Raw genomic sequence first — 25,729 nt, 5'->3', positions numbered from 1 at the left:
CTGCCAGTCTGTGCTGCCAGCAATCGGCCAAGCAGGAACTCTGGCCCTGTCCCACCCCCTCGCGGATGTGCCAGGGAAAGATCCCTGGATGCTGGCCCTCTCCCGCCCCCACCGCGTGGCTGTAAACCAGCGGTCACAGTTCTGTAAAGGAACTTGTTGCAAGCAGTCCCAATACTAACAGTCCCCTACCTAATTCAAAGCAGGTTGTCATGAGCGACATTACTCTCATGAGGATCCCGGACACCGAGATCCAACGGATGCTTCGAGAAAGCCTGCAGAGACCGGGGCCCTATGCCGCCATGCTATGCAAGGCACTGATACCAGAGTACCTGCTTGTCTCCTGGCGCGGGAACGTCTCGTACTTCGGAGGACCAAGTAAAGCCGCTCTCCCCAGGAACCTGATGAACAGGCTATCCCATTACTTGCAGGAGAGCTTTGTGGAGATGTCCGTGGAGGACTATTGCTCTATCCCCGGACATATAGACCAGATTTTCATATAGCTGCAGTAGCAGGGACTAAAGAGTGGAGCAGCTTGGGCAGCACAATCATGCACAACCGGACACTGTTTGATTTTTTTTAAATAGTTGTTACTGATTACTTAAGCCCCCAGGGGGAAGAAATCATGAATCACAGATTGTTCTTAGTCTTAAATATTCAAGTTTTGTAAAAAATAAAGGTTTATATGTTTAAAGCACTTACCGCTTGATCCTTCCCCTGAATCTGTGTCCGGGTTAAATGCTGGGGAGGGTTGGTAGGGCATCTCTGTAAGGGTGATGAAGAGCTCCTGGCTGTCGGGGAAATCAGCTTGGTAAGCGCTGTCGACTGCCTCGTCCTCCTCATCTCCTTCCTCATCTTCCCCGTCCGCTAACATGTCCGAGGAACCGGCCGTGGACAATATCCCATCCTCAGAGTCCACGGTCAGTGGTGGGGTAGTGGTGGTGGCCGCACCAAGGATGGAATGCAGTGCCTCGTAGAAACGGGATGTGTGGGGCTGGGATCCGGAGCGTCCGTTTGCCTGTTTGGTCTTCTGGTAGCCTTGTCTCAGCTCCTTGATTTTCACGCGGCACTGCGTTGCATCCCGGCTGTATCCTCTCTCTGCCATGGCTTTAGAGATCTTCTCATAGATCTTTGCGTTCCGTCTTTTGGAGTGCAGCTCGGAAAGCACGGACTCATCGCCCCACACAGAGATCAGATCCAAGACTTCCCGATCAGTCCATGCTGGGGCCCTCTTTCTATTCTGGGATTGCACGGCCATCTCTGCTGGAGAGCTCTGCATCGTTGCCAGTGCTGCTGAGCTCGCCACGCTGTCCAAACAGGAAATGAGATTCAAACTGCCCAGACAGGAAAAGGAATTCAAATTTTCCCGGGGCTTTTCCTGTGTGGCTGGTCAGAGCATCCGAGCTCGGACTGCTGTACAGAGCGTCAACAGAGTGGTGCACTGTGGGATAGTTCCCGGAGCTATTACCGTCGATTTCCATCCACACCAAGCCTAATTCGATATGGCCATGTCGAATTTAGCGCTACTCCCCTCGTTGGGGAGGAGTACAGAAGTCGAATTTAAGAGCCCTCTATGTCGAACTAAATAGCCTCGTGGTGTGGACGGGTGCAGGGTTAATTCGATTTAACGGCGCTAAATTCGACATAAACGCCTAGTGTAGACCAGGCCTGAGACTTGCACTGTTTCAGTATTGTAACTTCTGTTCACCATTTATTACACTTGCCTACAGTGTAACTTCTGTTCACTGTTTGCCATCCATTATACTTGTCTATATTGTAACTTCTGTTCACTGTTTGCCATATTGTAATTCAAACCCCATTTTAAAACGCTTACTCCATTTTGTAAGGGCTTGCTGCAACCTTCATTTTTGCAAACCCTGCTGTAATCTTATTAGTTTAGTTTAGATGTGTGAATGAGGTATGTATGGATGATGAAATCAACCTCCAGCCCCAGCCTGTCCTGATTAAATAAAGTTCAAACATCAACAGCTGAAGATGCAGACAAGAGCCCTAACAAAGTAAGAAGAATCCACCCTAAAAAGAAAAGGTACAATAGAAGGAAGATCAAAGCCCGGTCCGAGGCTGAAAGTCATGTCTGCAATTGACGGGTGATCAATCACCAAACCCAGAGGCAGCGTGACACAGCAAGACCTATAAACTCTGGATTCAAACTAAAGCCTACAAAAAGGATGGGTGAGATGGAAAACTTTGGGAGAAGGGTAACATTCTGCTGCCAACATGGAAGGGTATCGGTGCATGCCCAACAGAGACCCAGCTCGTCCTTGTGCCCGGCTTTCCTGGCCAGTTAGCCGCCACAAGCTACGAACCCAAGCTGCAAACTCAAGCTGCAAACTCAAGCAGGACTGGTAACTATGCAGCAGCTGCAGAACATCTGATGTGTGTGTGTGTGTGTGTGTGTGTGTGTGTGTGTGTGTGTGTGTGTGTGTGTGTGTGTGTGTGTGTGTGTATAGGTATTAGGTATAATGTGTGTATAAGAAATAAGTAGTAATAGGAATAAGTAGCCAAACAACGTTGTTTACTGTTATCTTTTATAGTATTATTATATTTACAATAAATGTGGCATCTTTGCCTTATCCCTCTTAATAAGATCCTGCTGGTTTTTATTCTATCCGGGCCAGTTAGCCGCCACAAGCTACGAACCCAAGCTGCAAACTCAAGCTGCAAACTCAAGCAGGACTGGTAACTATGCAGCAGCTGCAGAACATCTGATGGATATGTGTGTGTGTGTGTGTGTGTATAGGTATTAGGTATAATGTGTGTATAAGAAATAAGTAGTAATAGGAATAAGTAGCCAAACAACGTTGTTTACTGTTATCTTTTATAGTATTATTATATTTACAATAAATGTGGCATCTTTGCCTTATCCCTTTTAATAAGATCCTGCTGGTTTTTATTCTATCCGGGCCAGTTAGCCGCCACAAGCTACGAACCCAAGCTGCAAACTCAAGCTGCAAACTCAAGCAGGACTGGTAACTATGCAGCAGCTGCAGAACATCTGATGGATGTGTGTGTGTGTGTAGGTATTAGGTATAATGTGTGTATAAGAAATAAGTAGTAATAGGAATAAGTAGCCAAACAACGTTGTTTACTGTTATCTTTTATAGTATTATTATATTTACAATAAATGTGGCATCTTTGCCTTATCCCTCTTAATAAGATCCTGCTGGTTTTTATTCTATTGGTATAACACTTCCATCACCAATTTCTGCCCTAATGATTTTTTACCTTTAGTGTCTTTTAAAGAAAAATGATTTTGAACTGGAGAGATCTGTCTTGCATTCAGAGAGGCTTCTGTTACACACTTTTCTTCTCTTTCTGTAAACTATCACCACTATTGAATTTTAATTCTTTTTCCCACTCCTCTTTTCCACTGTGGTCTCTTAGAGGAATAAAACATTGGCACAGAATGATTTTCTGGACTGTTAATTTTAGAAAATATGCAATGCCATCATAGTTCTAGAAAACTAAAGCAGGGCCTCTTATGTCCATTATGAAAAGTTTACTTTCTGTAATATCTAAAATTAATCTCCCCCACATCTCTGAGACATCAATTTCCCATTTTTTAAAAATGCAGCTTTTATTTTATAACACCTTATAGTTATCATTTACGGTTTCTCAGTGGTTTTCTTTTAAACATTAAGGACTACACTGTGGCATAAACTACAGCTAAGCTTTGGGTGTGGTGCAAAGCCCCTCCCTCCCCTGTGCACACCTACAGCAGGAGTTCTGGAAGGCACTGCCTCTTGGAACTCCAAGGAAACCAGTCACTATACTAGCCTCAAAGAGGTTACAGTGTATTCTCCCCTCCATATCCTGTCAGATTTTCTGGCCTAGATTTCTGGCCTGTGCAGATTGATCAAGGCTATAGTTTGCCTTTTGCCACCCCTCTGTACCCACTTTGCATAGGGTAGCATTGATTATGGCACTAATTCTGCAGAATCCTTTACACATTGGCTCATATGTGATCAGGGCCGGTGATCACGCCCTAGGCGAAACTTCCACCTTGTGCCCTCCCCGAGCCCTACAGCAGCTCCCCACCCCCCCTCCGCCCTGAGGCACCCCCCTGTGGCAGCTCTCCACCCCCCCCGGCCCGGGGAGCCATGCAGCAGCTCCCCACCCCAGCTCACCTCTGCTCCACCCCCTCCCCGAGCCCTGCGGCAGCTCCCCACCCCCGCCACCCTGAGGCACCTCCCCGCGGCAGCTCCCCACCCCCCCTCCGCCCTGAGGCACCCCCCCCGCGGCAGCTCCCCACCCCCCTCTGCCCTGAGGCGCCCCCCCCCGTGGCAGCTCCCCCCCTCGCCTGGGGAGCCGTGCGGCAGCTCCCCCCCCCAGCTCACCTCTGCTCCGCCTCCTCCCCGAGCTCTGCGGCAGCTCCCCCGCCCGCCCTGAGGCGCCCCGTGGCAGCTCCGCCCCCTGCCCGGGGAGCCGTGCGGCAGCTCCCCGCCCCAGCTCACCTCTGCTCCGCCTCCTCCCCGAGCACGCCGTCGCTGCTCCACTTCTCCCGCCTCCCAGGCTTGTGGCGCCAATCAGCTGTTTGGCACCGTAAGCCTGGGAGGGAGAGAACCAGAGTGGGGCAGCGTGCTCAGGGGAGGAGGCGGAGCAGAGGTGAGCTGGGGCGGGGAGTTCCCCTGCGTGCTGCCCTCCCCCTTACTTGCTGCAGGCGGCCCTCCCCGTGCCCTCCTGCCCCAGCTCCCTCCGCCTAAATGCCGGCGGCGACTGGGGCGGCCAAAGATCCGGCTGTCGCGGTCGCCGCTGAAGAAAATGCTGCCCCCCAAATCCTAGTGCCCGGTCGCCTAATAGGTTGCACCGGCACTGTATGTCATTAATAGAAGGGATGGAGGAAAGAGATTCCTTGCCCTGCATGCTCACATAGGGACTACTGAACACAATCTAGCTCTGTTCTGAGATTTTCCCATCTCCCTAAAAAATCCCATAATTTATCTCATACCTGAATAGTGTAAAGTGCTATTTTTAATTGGTGAATGTGAGCCTTAATAGGAGAATGGAACATGAATCACCTATCCTCTTCTTAAAAAATAAGTTTCATCCATTGATTTCTTAGCGCTAAGCCTAGTGCATTAGAGCTTACTTTTCTTGAAAAATACAGGTCAAAGCTCTACACTGGTGATGCAGCTTTGCAGTTGATATGTTTAAGCCACTCTTTTGCTTTAAAAATAAAGATTTTAACTTAATTCTTGCCTATTTCGCCTTTCACGGTTTCAAGGTTTCTTTGTTCTCTCAGTCAAATAAAAGAGAACTTAATGGGGAAATCACTTCCATCATTGATTTATCTCGGTCTGTGATAGGAAATTTAAATTTTTTATCCATATCTGCTTCTTTCATTTTAAGAAAAAGTTAATTATGTCTTTAAGAGCATTACTGCAATTATTTGCATCTTTTTTCTTCTTCTTCTTCTTCTTTTGGAAGGGTAACTATTTTTGCGTTGAATGGTTCATCTGGGATATTTCTGAGACCTTTTCAATGTGTAACAGAATTTTTTAAAGAAGTTCTTTGAGGATTTTGTCTAAAAATACTTTTGATTTTGGCTTCAAAGTTTTCATAATTTGTAGGATTCTTTTTAAGAATTCTTTTTTAAGTATTTAGAATGTGGTATGGTATCACAGTTAATGTGTAATTAACTGAGTCATAGGAGACATCATAATAATTTCCCATCTGTCACAAAAGAGGTTGATTTTCCCCTTCATCTGTTTTTTTTCACCTATCAGTAAATAGGGAAGTATTGACTTTTAGCCGATCAACTAAACTTTCTGGAATGACAATTCTTAAGTAAATAAAATATTTTTTAATCAATGCAGGGATGCATGTAGTGGATAGAAGCGCCTCTGACTTTGACCAATGACCAGAAAGGCTTTTTGCCAAGACATTGAAGTCAATGGGATTAATCACATGCATAAAACTAAACGTGGTCAAATTGTTTGCTGGATTAGGGCACAAGAGTCCTTATGACAGTCATCAGGTGCAGGCGAACTAGAGGCAGGAAAGATGGGATAGTAGTTAGTGCTCTAACCTTAAGTCTGGGATCTTGGGAGATCCAGGTACAATTATTTTTACCACCACAGACTTCCTTTGTGACCCCTTGGGCAAGTCACTTAAGTCCCAATCCATGAAAGTAAATGGCAAGACTCCCATTACCTTCAATGGGAGCTGGATCAGTCCTTCTGTGCCTCAGTTCCTCAACTCTCAGCCCTGGTCTGCACTACGAGTTTAGGTCTAATTTAGCAGAGTTAGGTCGATTTAACCCTGCACCTGTCCACATGACCAAGCCTGTTTTGTCGACTTAAAGGGCTCTTAAAATCGATTTCTGTACTCCTCCACGGTGAGGGGTTTAGCGCTAAAATCGACCTCGCTGGGTTGAATTTGGGGTAGTGTGGACGCAATTCGACGGTATTGGCCTCCAGGAGCTATCCCTGAGTGCTCCATTGTGACCGCTCTGGACAGCACTCTCAACTCAGATGCACTGGCCAGGTAGACAGGAAAAGCCCCAGGAACTTTTGAATTTCATTTCCTGTTTGGCCAGCGTGGTGAGCTGATCAGCACAGGTGACCATGCAGAGGTCATCAGCACAGGTGATCATGGAGTCCCAGAATCGCAAAAGAGCTCCAGCATGGACCGAACAGGAGGTACTGGATCTGATTGCTGTATGGGGAGAAGAATCCATCCAGGCAGAACTCCATTACAAAAGACGAAATGCCAATATATTTGCCAAAATCTCCAAGGGCATGATGGACAGAGGGTACAACAGGGACACACAGCAGTGCTGCGTGAAAGTTAAGGAGCTGAGGCAAGCCTACCGAAAAACAAAGGATGCAAACGGTCGCTCCGGGTCAGATCCCCATACATGCCGCTTCTATGATGAGCTGCATGCAATTCTAGGGGGGGCCCCTACCACTACCCCCCACTGTCCGTGGACACCTGCAAGGCGGGAGTCTCACACAAAAAGGGATGAGGATTTTGTGGATGAGGAAGATGATGATGAGGAGGAGGTTGAGGATAGGGCACAGCAGGCAAGCGGAGAATCCCATCTCCTCAGCAACCAGGAACTGTTCATCACCCTGGAGCCAATACCCTCCCAACCCTCCCAAAGCAGGCTCCCGGACCATGAAGCCAGAGAAGGCACCTCTGGTGAGTGTACTTTTGTAAATATAATACAGGGTTTAAAAGCAGGCCTGTTTAATGATTAATTTGCCCCTGAAGACTTGGGATGCATTCGTGGCCAGTATAGCTACTGGAAAAGTCTGTTAACGTGTCTGGGGATGGAGCGGAAATCCTCCAGGGACATCTCCATGAAGCTCTCCTGGAGCTACTCTAAAAGCCTTTGCAGAAGGTTTCTGGGGAGGGCAGCCTTATTCCGTCCTCCATGGTAGGACACTTTACCACGACAAGCCAGTAGCAAGTAGTCTGGAATCATTACAGAACAAAACATTGCAGCGAATGGGTCCGGGCTTTGGTGGCATTCAAGCAACATCCGTTCTTTATCTCTCTGTGTTAGCCTCAGGAGAGTGATATCATTCATGGTCATCTCGTTGAAATACGGGAAATTTGTTTAAGGGGACATTCAGAGGTGCCCTGCTGGGCTGCTGGGCTGTTTGCCTTTGGCTGAAAAGAAATCATCCCCGCTGTTAGCCACACAGTGGGGGGAGGCCTGTTCATGCTCAGCTGTTCACGTTTGGCTGACAGGGATCTTCCCTGATACTAGCCACGCGGGGAGTGGAGGGCGGTTTGAAGTGATCATCCCAGAGAATTGGGTGTGGGGGGGTTGGACTGTGCTGCACATTCACCCTAAAACCACAGCCCCTCCTTTTAAATGACCAATCCAATGGGCTTTGATTGGTATGGGAAAGGAGGGCGCTGCTGTTTGAAACCGTTTCCATATGTTATGACGGTTGAAGAAGCCGAAACCCTTTGCCTATTACCATGGCTGCCTGCAAGCCGAATTCTGTTGCCCAACCGAGCGTGTGTGATGTCTCACACCAAACCGGCAGGCACTCAATATAAGAGGCAAAATGCGACCTTGTACCAAAAGCACATGTGCTATGTAATGTGAATCACTTGATTCAGTGTGAAATAGTCCTCCCTTTGTTCTCTAAAATGTATCTTTTTAAATACTACTCTCCCTTTTTTTCCAACCCCGGCTCCAAATGTTTCTACGCTCCCCCTATCATCTCCGTCCCAGAGGCTAGCGCAGATTAGAAGGCAAAAAAACGTACTCACGACAACATGTTCTCAGAGCTCATGCAGTCCTCCCACACTGAAAGAGCTCAGCAGAATGTGTGGAGGCAAACAATGGAAGAGTCCAGGAAAGCGTTAAATGAACGGAATGAGAGGAGGGAGGAGCACAATGAGAGGAGGCAGGATGCAATGCTGAGGCTAATGGGGGAGCAAACTGACATGCTCAGGCATCTGGTGGAGCTGCAGGAAAGGCAGCAGGAGCACAGACCGCCGCTGCAGCCCCTGTATAACCGCCTGCCCTCCTCCCCAAGTTCCATATCCTCCTCACCCAGACGCCCAAGAACGTGGGGGGGGAGAGGCTACGGGCACCCAGCCACTCCACCCCAGAGGATTGCCCAAGCAACAGAAGGCTGGCATTCAATAAGTTTTGAAGTGCAGTGTGGCCTTGTCCTTCCCTCCTCCCCTCATCCACCACCCCACCTGGTGCTTCCCTCCTCACCCACCCCTCCCGGGCTACCTGGCGAGTTTTCCCCCTATTTGTGTGATGAATTAATAAAGAATGCATGATTTTGAAACAATAATGACTTTATTGCCTCTGAAAGCGGTGATGGGGGGAGGTCGGTTGGCTTACAGGGAAGTAGAGTCAACCAAGGGGCGGGTTTTCATCAAGGAGAAACAAACAGAACTATCACACCGTAGCCTGGCCAGTCATGAAACTGGTTTTTACTTCTCTGATGCGCAGGGCGCCCAGCTGTGCTCTTCTAATCGCCCTGGTGTCTGGCTGCACATAATCAGCTGCCAGGCAATTTGCCCCAATCTCCCACCCCGCCATAAATGTCTCCCCCTTCCTCTCACAGATATTGTGGAGCACGCAGCAAGCAGCAATAACAATGGGAATATTGGTTTAGCTGAGGTTTAACCTAGTTAGTAAACTGCGCCGGCAAGCTTTTAAACGTCCACATTCTGCCACCATTCTGCACTTGCTCAGCCTATAGTTGAACTGCTCCTTACTACTGTCCAGGCTGCCTGTGTATGGCTTCATGAGCCATGGCATTAAGGGGTAGGTTGGGTCCCCAAGGATAACTATAGGCATTTCAACATCCCCAACGATAATTTTCTGGTCTGGGAAGTAAGTTCCTTCCTGCAGCTGTTCAAACAGACCAGAGTTCCTGAAGATGCGAGTGTCATGCACCTTTTCCGGCCATCCCACGTTGATGTCGGTGAAACGTCCCTTGTGATCCACCAGTGCTTGCAGCACCATTGAAAAGTACCCCTTGCGGTTTACGTACTGGCTACCTTGGTGGTCCGGTCCCAAGATAGGGATATATGTTCCGTCTATCGCCCCACCACAGTTAGGGAATCCCATTGCAGCAAAGCCATCCACTATGACCTGAACATTTCCCAGAGTCACTACCCTTGATAGCAGCAGCTCAGTGATCGCATTGGCTACTTGGATCACAGCAGCCCCCACAGTAGATTTGCCCGCTCCAAATTTATTCCCGACTGACAGGTAGCTATCTGGCATTGCAAGCTTGCAGAGGGCTATCACCACTCGCTTGTGAACTGTGAGGGCTGCTCTCATCTTGGTATTCTTGCACTTCAGGACGGGGGAAAGCAAGTCACAAAGTTCCATGAAAATGCCCTTATGTATGTGAAAGTTTCGCAGCCACTGGGAATCATCCCAGACCTGCAACACTATGCGGTCCCACCAGTCTGTGCTTGTTTCCCCGTCCCAGAATCGACGTTCCATGGCATGAACCTGCCCCATTAGCACCATGATGTCCAAATTGCCAGGGCCCATTCTTTGAGAGAAGTCTGTGTCCATGTCCTCATCACTATCGTGATCACGCTGTCGTCGCCTCCTCGCCTGCTTTTGCAGGTTCTACACATACTGCAGGATAATGCGCGAGGTGTTTACAATTCTCACAACAGCAGCGGTGAGCTGAGCGGGCTCCATGCTTGCCGTGGTATGGTGTCTGCAGGAGAACAGGAGAGCAGAGTTGCAGTGGAAGCGGTGGATGGCGACGGATGCCACGAGAATAGATACTTATACAGAACGACGAGAGATCCTGCGAGGTGGATTCATGGCACCAGGAGAGCAGTAGAGCAGAGTTGCAGCGGAAGCGGTGGAGGACGACGGTTAGCACCGCGCACATTTCCCGAGGACGAACACATGTAGCCGGGAGCCCCTGACAGCCAACATGGAGAAATTCGCTATCGAGACAAGAGCAGGAGAGCAGAGTTGCAGCAGAAGCGGTGTATGACAACTGTTAGCAATCCTACTTCACTGTCTGCTGACAGCAGCACCCAGGACACAACAGCGGCAGTGTCGGTGAGCTGAGCTGAGTGGGCTGCATGCTTGCCGTGGTATGGCGTCTGCATGGAAAAAAGGCGTGAAATGATTGTCTGCCGTTGCTTTCACGGAGGGAGGGGCGACTGACGACATGTACCCCAAACCACCCACGACAATGTTTTTGCCCCATCAGGCATTGGGAGCTTAACCCAGAATTCCAATGGGCAGCAGAGACTGCGGGAACTGTGGGATAGCTACCCACAGTGCACCGCTCCGTAAGTCGATGCTAGCCACGGTAGTGAGGACGCACTCCGCCAACTTAATGCGCTTAGTGTGGACATGCGCAATCGACTGTATAAAATCGATTTCTAAAAATCAACTTCTATAAAATCGACCTAATTTCATAGTGTAGATATACCCTAAGATGGGGCATAATAGTACCTCCAAGGAGAGTTGTAAGGATAAAACACATTAAAGATTGGGAGGCTACATTAAGGAAAGTTTCCAAATGGAAAGGGGGTATCCAAATCCTTTTTGACTATAGTTAACGTAAAAGGATTTAAAAAGCAAAATTTGTGGATATGACTTCTTCTGTGGTTCTAGGAATGTGACTTAAATGTTTTGCTTCAGTTTTGTCCATTTGTGAAATGGAGACAAAAATACTTAATTATTTCACAGACCTGTTGCAAGGATAAGTATGTGTTTGTAAAGTGGTTTGACAAAGATTAAGAACTAAGTATAACTATTTTACACTACTGTGAAAGGCAGATTTTTAAAGTCAAAAGTTAAATTCTGTAAATACATGAAAAAGCTCAAATATCAGGCATAAAGGAAAAAACATATTTTGCTGAAAGTTAACAAAAATATGGAAAATAATTGGTAAAAATGGAAGACTAATAACATCAGAAGACTAAACATGAAATCATAACATCAGATTTGCATGTCTTTCTGAACTTCTATTATTTTAATGATGCAGTTTGAATCATTTGTTAAAATGCTGTGCTGGATTATGTATTAGTTCAAACCTTGATGATAAAAAACCAAAACAAAGAAAACAAATTAATTTATTGAATGTAAATAGGTACAGTTTTTACCTTTAATCTTGTCAATGTGCATTCTTGAATGTGTTTAGGCAATTCTAATTGACTGGGTCCTAGTTCAATATAATATAGGGAAATTCTGCAATGAGGCCACTGAATGTGCAATTTAATTATGCTGGTGTGCACTTCTATTTGTTTCTAATGCAGAGGATCTATTGGTAAAATGAATGCCCATTTTGTGGTCTGTTATGCAGAAAATGTTTAATCCAGTGTTTGATTTACTCTGTTAAATCTTCTTTATTGAATGCGGTTATTCATCCGTGCAGAATTGGGTATGCTGCTTTCTGTTACTATGACATTGAAATTAAATAGCTAAAGAGAAAAACATGGTAAGACATTTTCTAAAGGTCCATGACATTCCCATAAAATTATTCATATTTATATATTGTTTTTCTCTTTTATTTGTTTTTACAGTTGCCAATACTAAAACTGAACAGTACAGAGAAATATTTTTTCATTGCAGAGCTTGACAAATCCAGCAGTTAAGGATCCTAGATGAACATTTTGTCAAATAAACTAGTACTAAGAAGAATTTCTGGTCCAGTGGATAATGACTGTCATCATGAAATAGGATTGTACTGATTGCCATCTTATGAATGAAGCTAGCAGGAGCTCAGAGAACCAAACAACAGCATTTTGTGATGGGATAAATAGTTGGGCACTTTGGATACAGGAAGACAGTGATAGGGAAATCACTCTACCCCTGTGCACTTTTAGAATGGTATTAAATCATAAAACATATTCTCAAGTTTAAATACTTGAAATAATGTTTTCATGCACACTTCCTTTTCTTAGCAAGAAAAGGGTCTGAGAGGAGAATTTATAATCTCTTTCTGTCACATTTCATCAAATATTAAATTATAGATTATAACATTCTCAATGATATGATGGTATTTGCTCCTCATCTCAAAACATTTAGGACAGGGATGATCAACATTGTGAAGTATTTGGGGCTGAACAGTTGTTGTTGAGGGTAAAAAACAAAGAAAAGAGCCTTTGTTAATAGGATAGGGCTACAGGGACTGCAGGACAGGAAAACTGTAAACAAGTTTTTGCAAAACAGCTGCTAGGATAATTATAAGGGACATAAGATTTGGTCTTACTACTTTTATATCATTAGAATCCATCATTATTTGTTTAGCCTTAAATATTATAACTATTAATTTTCTTCATCTGTTACTTGTTTCTTAGCATATTGAGAAGCCCCGATGTCTGAACACATTTTATATTTGTCTTTAATGTTGTTTGAAGTTTTCCACTAGAACACTGTGTTTCCTAAGCTTTCCGGCGTGTGTCCTATTAACAAGGATTCCGTTGTGTATGAACTTTACCATGTCTGGTGGAACTTTAGGACTGAGGTGGTCTCTGATTTGCATTAGTTGTTTTCTACTATTTTTTCCATTCTTTTTCTGTGTGAGCAAGGGACTTGTAATAAGGTGTTAACAGGCTACTGGTTGGTTTATTATTACTAATGTTTTAAGGTGTTAAGACTTGAATATATTCACACACACATTCAAATAACATTAAGAATTTAGTTAAAACATTCACAAGGCAATAAATGCAGAGTAAAAAATGAAACTCTGTCTAAATGTTATCCTTTTGTACTTAGGGTAGGTATTCCTAGCTCTTTGTAATCTTGCTTAAATTACTAAGGCTGGGGTTTTCAAAATTGCTCATCTTTCATTTAGGCACCATAATAAATACTAGATTTTCAAAAGAGTCAGGGCCGGCTCCAGGCACCAGGCAACCAAGCTGGTGCTTGGGGCGGCACCTGGAGGGGGGCGGCGCGGCGCTCGGGCCACCGGGGAGAGCGGGGCCACAGTCGGGCTCGCCGCCCTCCCCCCGGCGCTCTGGCCGCCCTCCCCCCCGCGCCCTCCCCCCGGCTGCCGGGGGGAGAGCCGAGCCCCAGCCGGGGCTCGCCGCCCTCTTGCCGCCCTGCCCCCGCCGGGGCTCGTCGCCCCCGCCCCCCCCTCCCGGCTCCGGCCGCCCCCCCCCCCCCCCGCGGGGGGGGGGGGGGCGGCGGAGGCTTTTTTGCCTGGGGCGGCAAAAAAGCCAGAGCCGGCCCTGAAAAGAGTCCAGCAAATTTGATGCCAATCTCTTTTGAAAATCTTGCCAAAAGTGTTACAATAGGATTTGCTGGATGTTGAGCTCTTTTGAAAATCTGGTTCCAATTATGGGTGCTGAGCATTTGAATATCTGGCCCTTAGGCCCAGATCCACAAAGGTACTTAGGCGCTTAAGACTCGGGTTTAGGTGCCTAAGTCCCATTCTCCACTGTGATCCAGAAAACTGCTGCTGAATGCTGTAGGTGCCTAACCTCCAGAGAGAGAGAGAGAGAGAGAGAGAGAGAGAAAGAGAGAAAGAGAGAGACTCTGTAGTCCAGGTGTTGGGTGACTCTAAGTCCAGTACCCCTACTCCAATCTCTCTTTCTTTATTTATGCACAGTAGAACAGATTCAACAGCAGTGGTTGAGAGAATATCCCGTAGTTCAGTGGTTAGAGCCCGCTCCTGAGAAATGGGAGACCCCTGTTTAAATTCTTTCTCCCGCTCTGGTAGAGAGAGAGGAATTGAACCTGGGTCACCCACATCCCAGGCAAGTGTGATAACCACTGGGCTAAAAGTAATAAGGTGGCTGCCACCATAACCACCTGTTAGTTCGCCAGACATTTTGTATGGTGCGACTCAGGCACCTAACTCATTCCTGTAGGAAGTGGCTTAGACGCCTAAGCTGCCTGACTTCAGGCACTGGGTTCCTATTTGTGCATCACTCAGGAAAGATAGGTGCCTCTTTGCAGCCCAGACTTAGTTGCCTATCTCTGAGAGAGGGGCGGGGCTTAGCACACACCCCTGTTATCTGCATCTCCTATTGGCTAGCTTAGGTGGCTCGCCGCCTAGCATACTGGCTTTTGTGGATTGCATTCTTAGCTGCTCATCTCTTCCAGTTCATTGTATAGGCTCCTTGCCTGATTTGTGGATCATTCACAGTGTTGTTCCTGTGATTTTCCAAGACACACAAAAATTAGGCACTCAGCATGGCAACTCCTAAGTCTCTTTGGAGATCCCACCCTTAATCACTATAGCTGTATCTACTTAAGGTTTTTGTTTATATCTCCTGTCATTCCTTGTGCATCACCCTGAAGTAGCAACAGTGGGACCCTGGTAGTACACTGGCCCCCTTTTCTTTTGTTTCACCACTCTTTTACCTAGATCTCCCTGAAAAAGGATGGAGGAAATCAAATGTGTGCTAAGAGTCTGCTAATATTTTCAGGGAAGAGATGATGACAGAAAGAAAGGAGTAAATGCTAGCTGAAGGGGTTAAGGAAACTAAGAAGGGATTTTTAAATATAACAGAGAACAAAGTAATACCAGTACTGGAAGTAATGTTGGCTTGTTAATAAATGTGGAAAGGAATTAAATTAATTATTAAAAAATGGTTGAGAGTCTAAGCTCCCTTTTAAAATCTATCTTCAACAAGCAAAATAAATGAAATAAGTGTGAATAATTAAAATTAAGGTAGACTTTATAAAATATATTTTGTCATTAATAAAATAATGAAATAAACATAATGAGAAAAATCATTAAATATTGCAAGATATGTTGAGTAAGAGTATCATAATTTAGCCCTAAACTTTATAGTATAAGAAATGGACAGCATTAGTTTTAAAGAACACCTCTCACCAAACAAATTTGACAACTTTTTTGACAGAATTTCTAAATTAGAGGATAAGGTTAAGTTGTACCAAAGAAATAGCATATTTGTAATTTAACTAAGCATTCAGTAGAGTGGTCCATGAAATCTTATTCTCGGCATTAAATAAAATCAGCTGGATATGAACATTGTCACATCAGTTTGAAACTGGCCAAAGGATCATAAACAAATGTATCAAAGTTATAATATATGATAAATGCAAAGTATTAAATTAGAGAGAGGTGAGTTGGAAAGACTTGAATGATATTCTGCTAGTCAAATTGTATTAACAGAATATATAATTCAATGAATTGTTACCTTTTTTAAAGCATTCACAGATTGTAGGCCTGGCTTGACATAAATAACTTGACATAAGTAACTTGCCAATTTCATAGTGGGATGATTGGGCAAGTGAAAGGAAGGTTAAGTTGTCGTAACAAGCAGTCTTCTGGAATCAAGATGGCTAGCTAAGATCAGCAGAAACATCCTGGTATTAGGAAACAAACCTAAAATGTAAATTAGAGGTCAGATTATGCATGAACAGCACATGGATAGAGCACACTGTACAGAGATAAGTTCCTACAAAATAACCAAGCCATGCCAAAACATATGATGTAATGTACAATAAGTGTAATGTAGTGTGTAAACATATATAAAGGAAGAGGTTTTCTGTGTAACTTTGGATTTGTGGTATGCCCTCAACTCAGCGTGGCTTTGCTGTATGCCAAATAAAGATACCTGGGTGATGAAATCTGGAGTCAAACTGAGTTTCTGGGAAGTTGAGTGGAAAGAGTTCTCAGAGGGAATCCCAACACAGACTTGGTATCACAAACAAACAAACATCAGTCTATAGAGTTTTTGTGAATTATCCAGTGCTGTTATTTAATACTCAAACTTCAGAATTGGTCACCCAAGTATTTTAATGTGTAAAATACATTAATTGTACTTAGAATATGTGTTTGCAAATAAGTACATGAATTTTATGTTGAATTTGTGTATATTATTGATTCATACTGACCATTTCCAAAAGTTCACAAATGTATGAATGCTAAAGGGCTTGAGTACACTCAATCTGATCTGAAGCCATAGCATTCAAAAATAGTCATTATTTTTCCATTATTGAACTAGCTCTAGGAATCATTGATTTGTCCAATTTATTTAGTATCTTCGTAGGTGATCTAGAGAAGGGATTAAACAGCACACCAATGACATTTGCGATTGATACTAAATTAGGAGGAGATGCAAAACCAGTAAGGAAAAAGAAATAATACAAATGGACCTAAAGAGACTGGATACAACATAGGAAGAAAATAACAAAATGAGATACATCTTGGAAAAATAATCCAAAACACATAAAGAGGGTGAAAGCTAGAAATCAGTAATGCTGAAAGAGAGTCTCTATAGGAGTGACACTGGACAACAAATTAGGCCTCAAATAAAATTACATACAAGATGGTAGCAAAAAAGGCTGATGCAGTTTTGGGCTGCATATGCATAAGTATAAAATCATGAAGTGAGGAAATAAGGGTTTCCCTCTGTAATACTGCATTCCCTCTGTAATATTCCTTCTGTAATACTGGGCATCTCATTACCAGAAAGATATTGCCAACTTGGAGAAAATTCATAGAATAACAATTGTTCTGGAGCTAGAGGAAATCTGTGTCCCTGGCTAAGCCATGTGAAAGAATGGAAGAATGATGATAATCAACAAATATTTAAGATCTTGAAGTAGCATATAACTAAATGTAATGGGATGATTTAAATGCAGGCAGAATATTCCATGGGATAGATAGTACTGTTTGTAACTGTATGACTTGGGTGGTTTCCAGAGTCACTGTAGATCAGGAGCCACAGAGGGGAATGTAGGGTGGACAGAGGAGACCAGCTATTTTCAGGGATAGAATTGTATAGGTTTTTACTTCCCACTGTAGATTAATTGTTTTTCTTTCCCCCAAAAGGACAAAACTGTTGAGGGAAGTGTCTGAGTGAAAGCAGCAATGAGGGGACGGTTAGACTAAGGATAGAGCAGCAAATCTTGACTCATAATAAGAGCCACACAGACCCTCTCATTTTGGTGACAGGCTCTGAAAGACGCAGGCAGCAATACGCTCGTCTTCCGGATTATGAGGCGTGCAGGGCTGGACCCAGCAGGGGCAGGTCTCCGGGGTTCGAACGGCGCAGATGCTGGGGGACCCCTACCCCCTATAGCCATGCTATAGACCTATCAGGAATCAGGATACAGTAGGTGCAGGAGGAGCATGAGGCTGACCATGCCCTAAGTGCTCCGGGCACACAGCAGACAGTCAGAGCTCTGCCTCCGCTGTCCTGTTCTGTCCAGCAGCTGCATATCCGCCAGCCAGGAGTCCGATCGTTAAATCGCCAGCGTCCCTTTAAGGGAATCGTCCCTCCCGCGAGAACTACACTCCCCATAATGCCAGCCGCCCGCCTTGAATTGCAGGCTTATTTCCGCAAGCGTAGGTCATATGATCGCTCCCCTCCCAAGATGGCGGACAATTTGCCCTCCGAGTTTGATGTGGTGGTGATAGGAACCGGTATGAGAGTCGCACCCTCGGGTCGGATCTGGGCTTTGGATTGTAGCGCTCTGGGACGCGGGGGCAGAGCGGTGGGGGCGGAGCAGTAGAGGTGGGGGCTAGGCAGGGGGTCTCAAGGGCTGTGTGGAGCTATAGGGACGAGGTGGTGCCTGGGAGGCGGGAGCTGTGCTTGGAGGCTCATAGAATCATAGAATATCAGGGTTGGAAGGGACCTCAGGAGGTCATCTAGTCCAACCCCCTGCTCAAAGCAGGACCAATCCCCAGACAGATTTTTACCCCCGTTCCCTAAATGGCCCCCTCAAGGATTGAATTTACAACCTTGGGTTTAGCAGGCCAATGCTCAAACCACTGAGCTATCCCTCCCCCCAGCTCGGGGGACTGAGGTCGGTGGCAGGAGACAGCTGTGCAGGCACGGTCGGAGGAGTTCAGGCTAAGGAGGAGGGAGGACTGGGTGCCAGGTCTGTACTTGTGGGGTGGGAATCAAAGCAACGAGGCTGAAGTAGGGGAGTTGAGCAGGTGGCGGGGGGGATGATGGAACAAGGTGAGAATTATACAGTATAGTGCTGGGACCAAGGACAGGTGCTGCTGCTAGGGAACAGAGATCAAGGGAATGAGGCTGTGGACATGTTGCTGAGGTAAAGATGGGACTGGGACTTTAATAAGGAGGTGGATAAGGAAATGGACTATGAATCTGAGGCATGGGTTGGGGCCCAGGACTGGGAATCAAAGGGCATGAATTGTGCCTCGGAAGAGGGGAGCTGAAGTCTAGGTGCCAGAGCCAGGTATTCCTCTAGTATCTATAGCCTTTTTAGACTCTCATACACCTGTGACCAGACCTATAGGAAGCCGTCTTCCTCCTGGTTGAGTTAAAATATTACCCTTAAGCCTTTAAAGCTTTTAAAAATTAAATCTTACGTGACAGGATCTTCTTAGTTAGGTGGTAGATATTGACAATCTCTCTAAATTTCACTCACATAAACAATAGTTGATGTTTTACTTTGGGGCAATTTAAGGTAGTTTTTAAATATCTGATTGAAACACAGCAAAATATTTACCAGGAAAACAAGCTGTTAAAATTTTCTCCTTTTGTATTCATTTTGAAGGGGATTTTCTGCCCAAATAACTGAACTGAGAGCAGGTGTGCTTAAATATTTGCTGTTTCATAGAACTCCATGGTGATAATGGCCTAGCTGAAACAGCTCTTACTATAGAAAATCTTAAACTATTGTGGTGATTCCTGTATTTTGTACAAAACTAAGATCATTCCCATCCCATATATCCTCTTTACTTGAGATGCACCAGCTTTTGAGCCCAATCCTGTAATCAAATCTGGCTGGGTGGATCCAAGCACCCTTGTGGAGCTTCACAGAGTCTGCTCTGACCCAAGCTCTTCAATCAGAACCCTCTATCTCTGTAATTTTTCTCTATTTTGAAGTAAGCAATCATGTTTGTTGTTTTTTATCGGGGAGAAGTGATTTAAATCAGAGAAATTGAAATCACTGATTTTTTTTAAACCGTGATTTAAATCAGCCAGAAGGAAACTTTGATTTAAATCAGCTTTAATAAAGTTTTGCATTTGTACTTAATTATTTTCCTAATGAAAAGTTGACTCTCCTGGGTCGGTAACATGTTGATTTGCAGTTATATATAGCCTTTATACTAAACTTGGTGCCTCTTTTTGCTAAAACAGGAGGATACACTATATCTATGCATATTTATTTAACCTAGTATATAGCTTGACTTACATCTATTCACATATTTTTTACATTTCATATTATGTTAATGATCTTTTCTTATTTACTAGAATAATTTTTGACTTGCAATTTGTGTCATGTTCTTTGGATGGAAATTCAAATTCAATTAACAGCATAAAGCATCATTTAAAAAATAAACTAATTTAAATGCTCTGGATAGGTTAAAAAAGGTTTTATCAAAATATATTTTGTGTATTAAAACTGTTTATCTAAACTATTTAACTTAGTTAGTGAATTGAACCGAGAGTGACCAGAAACTGTGCCCTTCAGGATTTTAGAACTAGAAGATCTCATCCTCTCGCATCTAGTTTTTATTCATAGATTGGAAGAGAACAAGCTCTCCTCCTTTTTCAACTTCCAGTGGTTTCTTAACTTTAAATGAATTAATGATTGACCTGAACTAGTTGAATGAACTGAAATGAAGAAAATATTTTCTGCACCCGCAGAAGAGGCTATTGCTATTAAAAGCTGGTTTAGTACTTTAACAAATTCTGGTTCCAAGTGCTTAGCTAGTGACTTCCACCAGTTCAGGATTTCACTTTCTTTAAAACTTTGCAGCAAACACATACTCCTTAGTATTATTTTTATTTAATTTAAATTATTTTAATAGACCATATATAAATTTAGGCCTTAACATAGGCTGTTCATTTCCAATTTAATTTTAATGGGGATTATTTTTTAAAAATAAGCCTATATTTAATTTAAATAAAAAAATCAGATTTAAAAAAAAAATCCTTGTATCCATTCTGTGTGTATGAAATTATTGTGTGCTATTCAAATTAACTTGCAGTCTTCTGAACCTTTAAACCGGGGGTGTGAGAGAGACAGAGAGAGATTTGTATTGATAGACATACCTGACTGGCGCATTCTGGGAATACTTGCTGTTTAAAAGGTTTAGTCAAAAAACACATTCCTATTGTGTATGTATTATTGTTAAAAGATTTCTTAGTTAATATAGGGGCTAGCAAAAAATAGTAAAAGCTGGCTATTTTTCCATTGGTGAACATAACTGCTATTAAAGGTACCAAATCGAGATCCTTGGGTCAACCAAGAGACCTCTATGGGCTATTTGTGTAGCTCAGTAGCAGGATTGAGGCCCTAATGAAGAAACTGTAATAGTTTTCCTGGCCATTCAATTCTTGGTGGTCAGATAGTGTGAAGAAGAATGAGAGGGAATGGTAGTCAGGGTATATCAAAACTCCATTTGTTTCCTGTGAAAATTTAGTGATTAAAAAGCAGCCAAGCTTAATCATATTATTTGCATATCTGTGATGTATAAGCAATTTAAAAGAAAAATCCTTCCTGAAAGTCAAATCAGTGTTTGACCAAGTTAACCCATCTTGCCTCTCAGATACCAGAGTACTACTGATGGTGGTAGTACAGAGTATAGGTAGGACAGAGTATAAACCTATGATGGAGTTTTATTGCTTTTCATGGTCACATAACATAAAATACATGGAAAGCAATTGCCTCACTGCTTCAGATCAATTGTCTGTCTAAGCCAATGTCCTGTCTCCAGTGGCGGCCAGTACTTGTTGCTTCTGATGAAAATACCTTATAATTGCCAACTATGGAATAATCTTCCCATAGGGAAAGACTTCCTGACTCTACTAAGTTATTGACTGATTTATACTCTGAAGCCTAAGGGTTTCTCTCATTTTTCTTACTCTGTTGTGGCTAACTTACAGATACCTAATGTGCATGAATACAGCCAGTTGGATGCTATTTGCTTGTATACTTCAGGTATCTCCCTCACCCTTAGGTTAGGCCAGGGGTAGGCAACCTATGCCACGCGTGCTGAAGGCGGCATGCGAGCTGATTTTCAGTGGCACTCACACTGCCCGGGTCCTGGCTACTGGTCCGGGGGGCTCTGCATTTTAATTTAATTTTAAATGAAGCTTCTTAAACATTTTAAAAACCTTATTTACTTTACATACAATAGTTTAGTTATATATTATAGACTTATAGAAAGAGACCTTCAAAAAACGTTAAAATGTATTACTGGCACGCGAAACCTTAAATCAGAGTGAATAAATGAAGACTCAGCACACCACTTCTGAAAGGTTGCTGACCCCTGGGTTAGGCACATGCAAGTATATGAGCACTATTGACTTTAAAAATCTCATAGTATAAATATATATATTTTTAAAAGAAATACATAGACTAAGTATCTGCCTAAATGATGTAGGTAGAAAAAACTGGTATATTAATAAAATTAAATTTGTAATTGTCTATATGTTCATAGTAAATAAAATTACATGCATAATCAATATTTCTGTACATATTCATTTTCCAAATGTTTTCCCATTCATCTCATGTTGCTGCAGAATTTCCAGTTTGTTAGTAAATTCACCTCTGCATATTTCCCTTTATGAAGAAAAGTGTTGCTGATAGTTTTAACCAATCAACTCTTCTTAGTTAGGTTACAAGTAGCAAGTTCTTTCCTCTCCGTCTGAGAAAGGCCAGAAAAATGTAAGAAGTCCAGAATGTTGTATAGCTCTGAAAAGTGCTTTCTAAAGCCTGGCATTGAAGGGGAAGTCTGTTTTTTCTGTTCTCAGACCCCGGAAGAGCAGAGTTATGACTTCAGGGAGCAGCTAGCTCCTGCCCATAAATCACAAGTTCCAGCCAGCCCTTCTGTAGTTCCCTCCACATCATCATGATGATCTCCCAAGCTTCATGCCATTTTCTCTTGTGACTCTGTGATGTTTCAGATAACTCAGGTTTCAGTAATTAAAATCAATTATGGCTGCTCACCATCACATTCTCATGTTTAACATAAAATCCCAATACACAGAAACAAGTATAAACCTTATGACTGACTTGCTGTACATGGCAAATAATTTGTTTTACAATTTGCCATGTCTAGACTGAAATGTTAAGGTGTCTCCATTTCTTTCACTTTTGGTTGTACAAGGGAGATTATTTTGAATGCTGGAAATTATTAGAAGATGAAAACTGCCTGAGGACAGTACAGCTATATGACTGAGTAAATAGGGATTTTAATCTTTGCAATACCTTGATGTTGTGAAGGTTAATCTTTGTGGATTAGTAATTGATGTGCTCTAAGACAAAGGCTATGCCCTTTGGAGTTGTTAGTCCTTGCTGCATGGTAGTTAGTGATATAATAGATCTGCCATTAAGGAGAAGTTACTCTGTTCATCTTCTAAACTGAGGGTTTTTATCGGATCTTATCTATTTCAATTTATAAAAGAGCCTAAGCCATAGGCATTTATACAAAACTTAAAATAATCAAATACAGAAGTTTAGATATTATGTAGGAATAGAATTTCATGGGGTTTTCAAAGCAAATCAAGGTCCTCTTATTTGCCTGTATATTTCTAGTGCCCAAAGACTCGAAGTAGGATTAGGGCCATAGTGTACTAGGCACCCTACAAACACATAGAGACTCAGTCCCTATCCTGAATAGTTTAGTCTAGCAAACAGATGGAGATAGGGGAAGATAAGGGGACTGAGAGAAATTACTTAGATTAGCTCTCTCTAAAACTTTATTTTTATTTAAAATAAAATATTTAAGTAGTTCAGAACCATAATCTATTCCTAAGTGTCCCTTACCATATTTGTTAGCTGGCTGACTGCTTGCAGAAATGGGGGTCTGAAGAGGGGTTAGAAGGAGAAAGAGTACATGTATGAAGGTGAACTGAAGAATGTACAGTGGCATTTAGTGAGAGGCAGACAAAATCGGTACTGGAGGCAGGCATCTTTCATGCTGAGGCAAACACAGTAAGAAACAAGAGGTTAGTAGGAAGGGGCAGAGTTGTGAAGGGCCTTGAAGAGAGGTACAGTTTGTTGTGGTGGAAAGCAGGGAGTCAGTGGAAGGATTCAGTGAGGTGGGCCTTATGGTCAGGGCAAAAGACAAGGAAGAGATTAGCAGCTGCATTTTGTATGGCTTGGAGGGGGTGTGTTTTATTTGTTTTAGTTACCTTTTCCTTGTTGTACTTTAGAAGATATCAGATATTGCACATACATTGTATTTTAATTAGCTAGACACATTCATATTGGAAGTAAGGCATCTGGAAAAGCTGACAAGAAATGTGGTGGATTCTCCCATCACTTAATCTTTAAATCAAAAGTAGATGTCTTTCTAAAAAAGATGTGCTAGTTCAGTGGTTTCAACTTTTTTCATTTGCGGATCTCTCAAAAATTTCACATGGAGGTACAGACCCCTTTGGAAATCTTAGACATAGTCTGCGGACTCCCAGGAGTCCTTGGGCTCCAGGTTGAAAACCACTGCTCTAATTCAACCACAAGTTACTGGACTTAATGCACAAATTTCCGGGTGAAATTTTATGGCTAATATTGTGTAGGAAATCAGATTAGATAAACAATCCCTATTAACTTTACATCATATGAATCTACGAATCTTTGCAATAGCAATATGACTAAACATTATCAAACCAAAATGCTCTTGTTCAAAAGATGCAAAAGAGAGAAGCTGTTGTGGGTAGTAAGTTTTAGTAGATTGCCTTAGTTCTGTGTTTCTCTGCTTTTTGGTGTTGACTTAATGTTAATGTTTTAATGTGTAGCCATTGATATCTAATTGTCAAAAACATGATTTTTGTAAAACATTAAAATATTTATGCTGACTTTTTAATGCATATTAGTAATTAAGACCTTTTACCCTTGCAGGTCTTTTCCTGTTTTTGATTATATAATTTGTGCATCTGGTAATTTTAGTGATTCAATTAAGTGGTGACATTAGATTTGAATTTGTTCTTATTTCAGGTTCATTTAACTGTTTTCCCCATGGTGAACTTAATTAAAATGGAACCTTACGCTAAATTCTGGTCATCACTTCTCCATCTAATACTTCACTTCTTTTCCTTCTGCTCCTCATAGCTTCTGAATTAATACCATGATACTCATGAAGTAAAGAGAAATGTTGTTGCATTTACTGAAGGAACTGGCTTCCCTGATTACCAGTTAAATGCAGCAGGTTTTTTGTCCTGATACAATGGAAAGATAATTTCATTTTTTAAAGGAAATTATATAATAAATTAGCTGTGTAGGATAAGAATGTATGCTCTATTTTTGGCTGTACTGTAGGTCTAAATCAGCAACAAAACTTTAATTATCAAAAGGGGGAGAAGGGATAGCTCAGTGGTTTGAGCATTGGCCTGCTAAACCCAGGGTTGTGAGTTCAATCCTTGAGGGGGCCATTTAGGGATCTGGGGCAAAAAAATATATAGTTGGGGATTGATCCTGCTTTGAGCAGGCGGTTGGACTAGATGATCTCCTGAGGTACCTTCCAACCCTAATATTCTATTAAAGTAAAGGTAAACTTAATCCCCCTTTCCTTAGGACTTTAGATATAAAAGGATACAAAACTGTTAACCACATCTTGAATTTCCCAGGTTACGAAATTAAGCAAGCTTGTCTTGCTATAGCAACATCTTTTTTGTGAGTTCTTTTTTTTAGTCATAATATTTAAGAAGTCAGGCTTTTTAACATCCTATCAAAGCCTCTCACATATCATTATATTTTGAATGCAGTATATATTTTTATTTTGGTTAAATTATCTAGTAATTGAAAAACCTGATTTGTTTAACAGGTATTATACATGTCATTAATTCCATAAGCCATTACTTCCAATTTGATCAGTCTGTGCTTTTTAAAAAATTGTATTTTAAATGAACGAGTAGGAATTCCTAATCTGTCTGAGAATAGTATTTCAGAGTGCCTGATCTTGCAAACACTTTACTCACTTGAGTAATACATTGAAGGCCATGGGATTATTCATTTGAGTAAATTTATTCACATTCATATGTGTTTGCAGGATCAGTCTTTGAATTAAGACATATTAAAATATTGGTTATACTTATTAGTCTTGGAGGAGGACATAATGAGCTCTTAGATAAAATTGCACCTTTTCAGAAAAAGCATAAACTTGTTTGCTTGATTTACATGATAGAATGGCACTGTCAAGTATTCAGGCTCATACACTTCTCTTTAAACGATGATTAAAAGGAGAAAATTATAGACAAACTAATTCAATAACATTGAAGTTACGGTAGCATCAGTCTTAACTCAGAATGGTTTCTATCTCTACGTAGTGCCTTTATATTGTAACAGCACAGATTAAGGATGTAGTATCTGTCCTAAATTGAGTTGCCTTGT

The 25,729-nt window shown here is 42.7% G+C and overlaps 1 protein-coding gene across 1 annotated transcript in view; it reads left to right on the top strand.

Annotated features, from left to right (window-relative positions):
- The first annotated feature begins 17,777 nt into the window (after positions 1-17,777).
- CHM (CHM Rab escort protein) overlaps positions 17,778-25,729 on the top strand; it is a 155,763-nt gene continuing 147,811 nt past the window's right edge. The window contains exon 1 of the mRNA XM_065410805.1: positions 17,778-17,840. Coding sequence (XP_065266877.1) covers positions 17,792-17,840 — 49 coding nt within the window. The 5' untranslated portion in view covers positions 17,778-17,791. The remainder of the gene's footprint in view (positions 17,841-25,729) is intronic.

The sequence above is a fragment of the Emys orbicularis genome, chromosome 9 (assembly GCF_028017835.1).
Source record: "Emys orbicularis isolate rEmyOrb1 chromosome 9, rEmyOrb1.hap1, whole genome shotgun sequence".
Classification (NCBI taxonomy): Eukaryota; Metazoa; Chordata; order Testudines; family Emydidae; genus Emys; species Emys orbicularis.
Note: the sequence above shows the minus strand (reverse complement) of the source record. Positions and strands in the feature narration are given on the sequence as shown.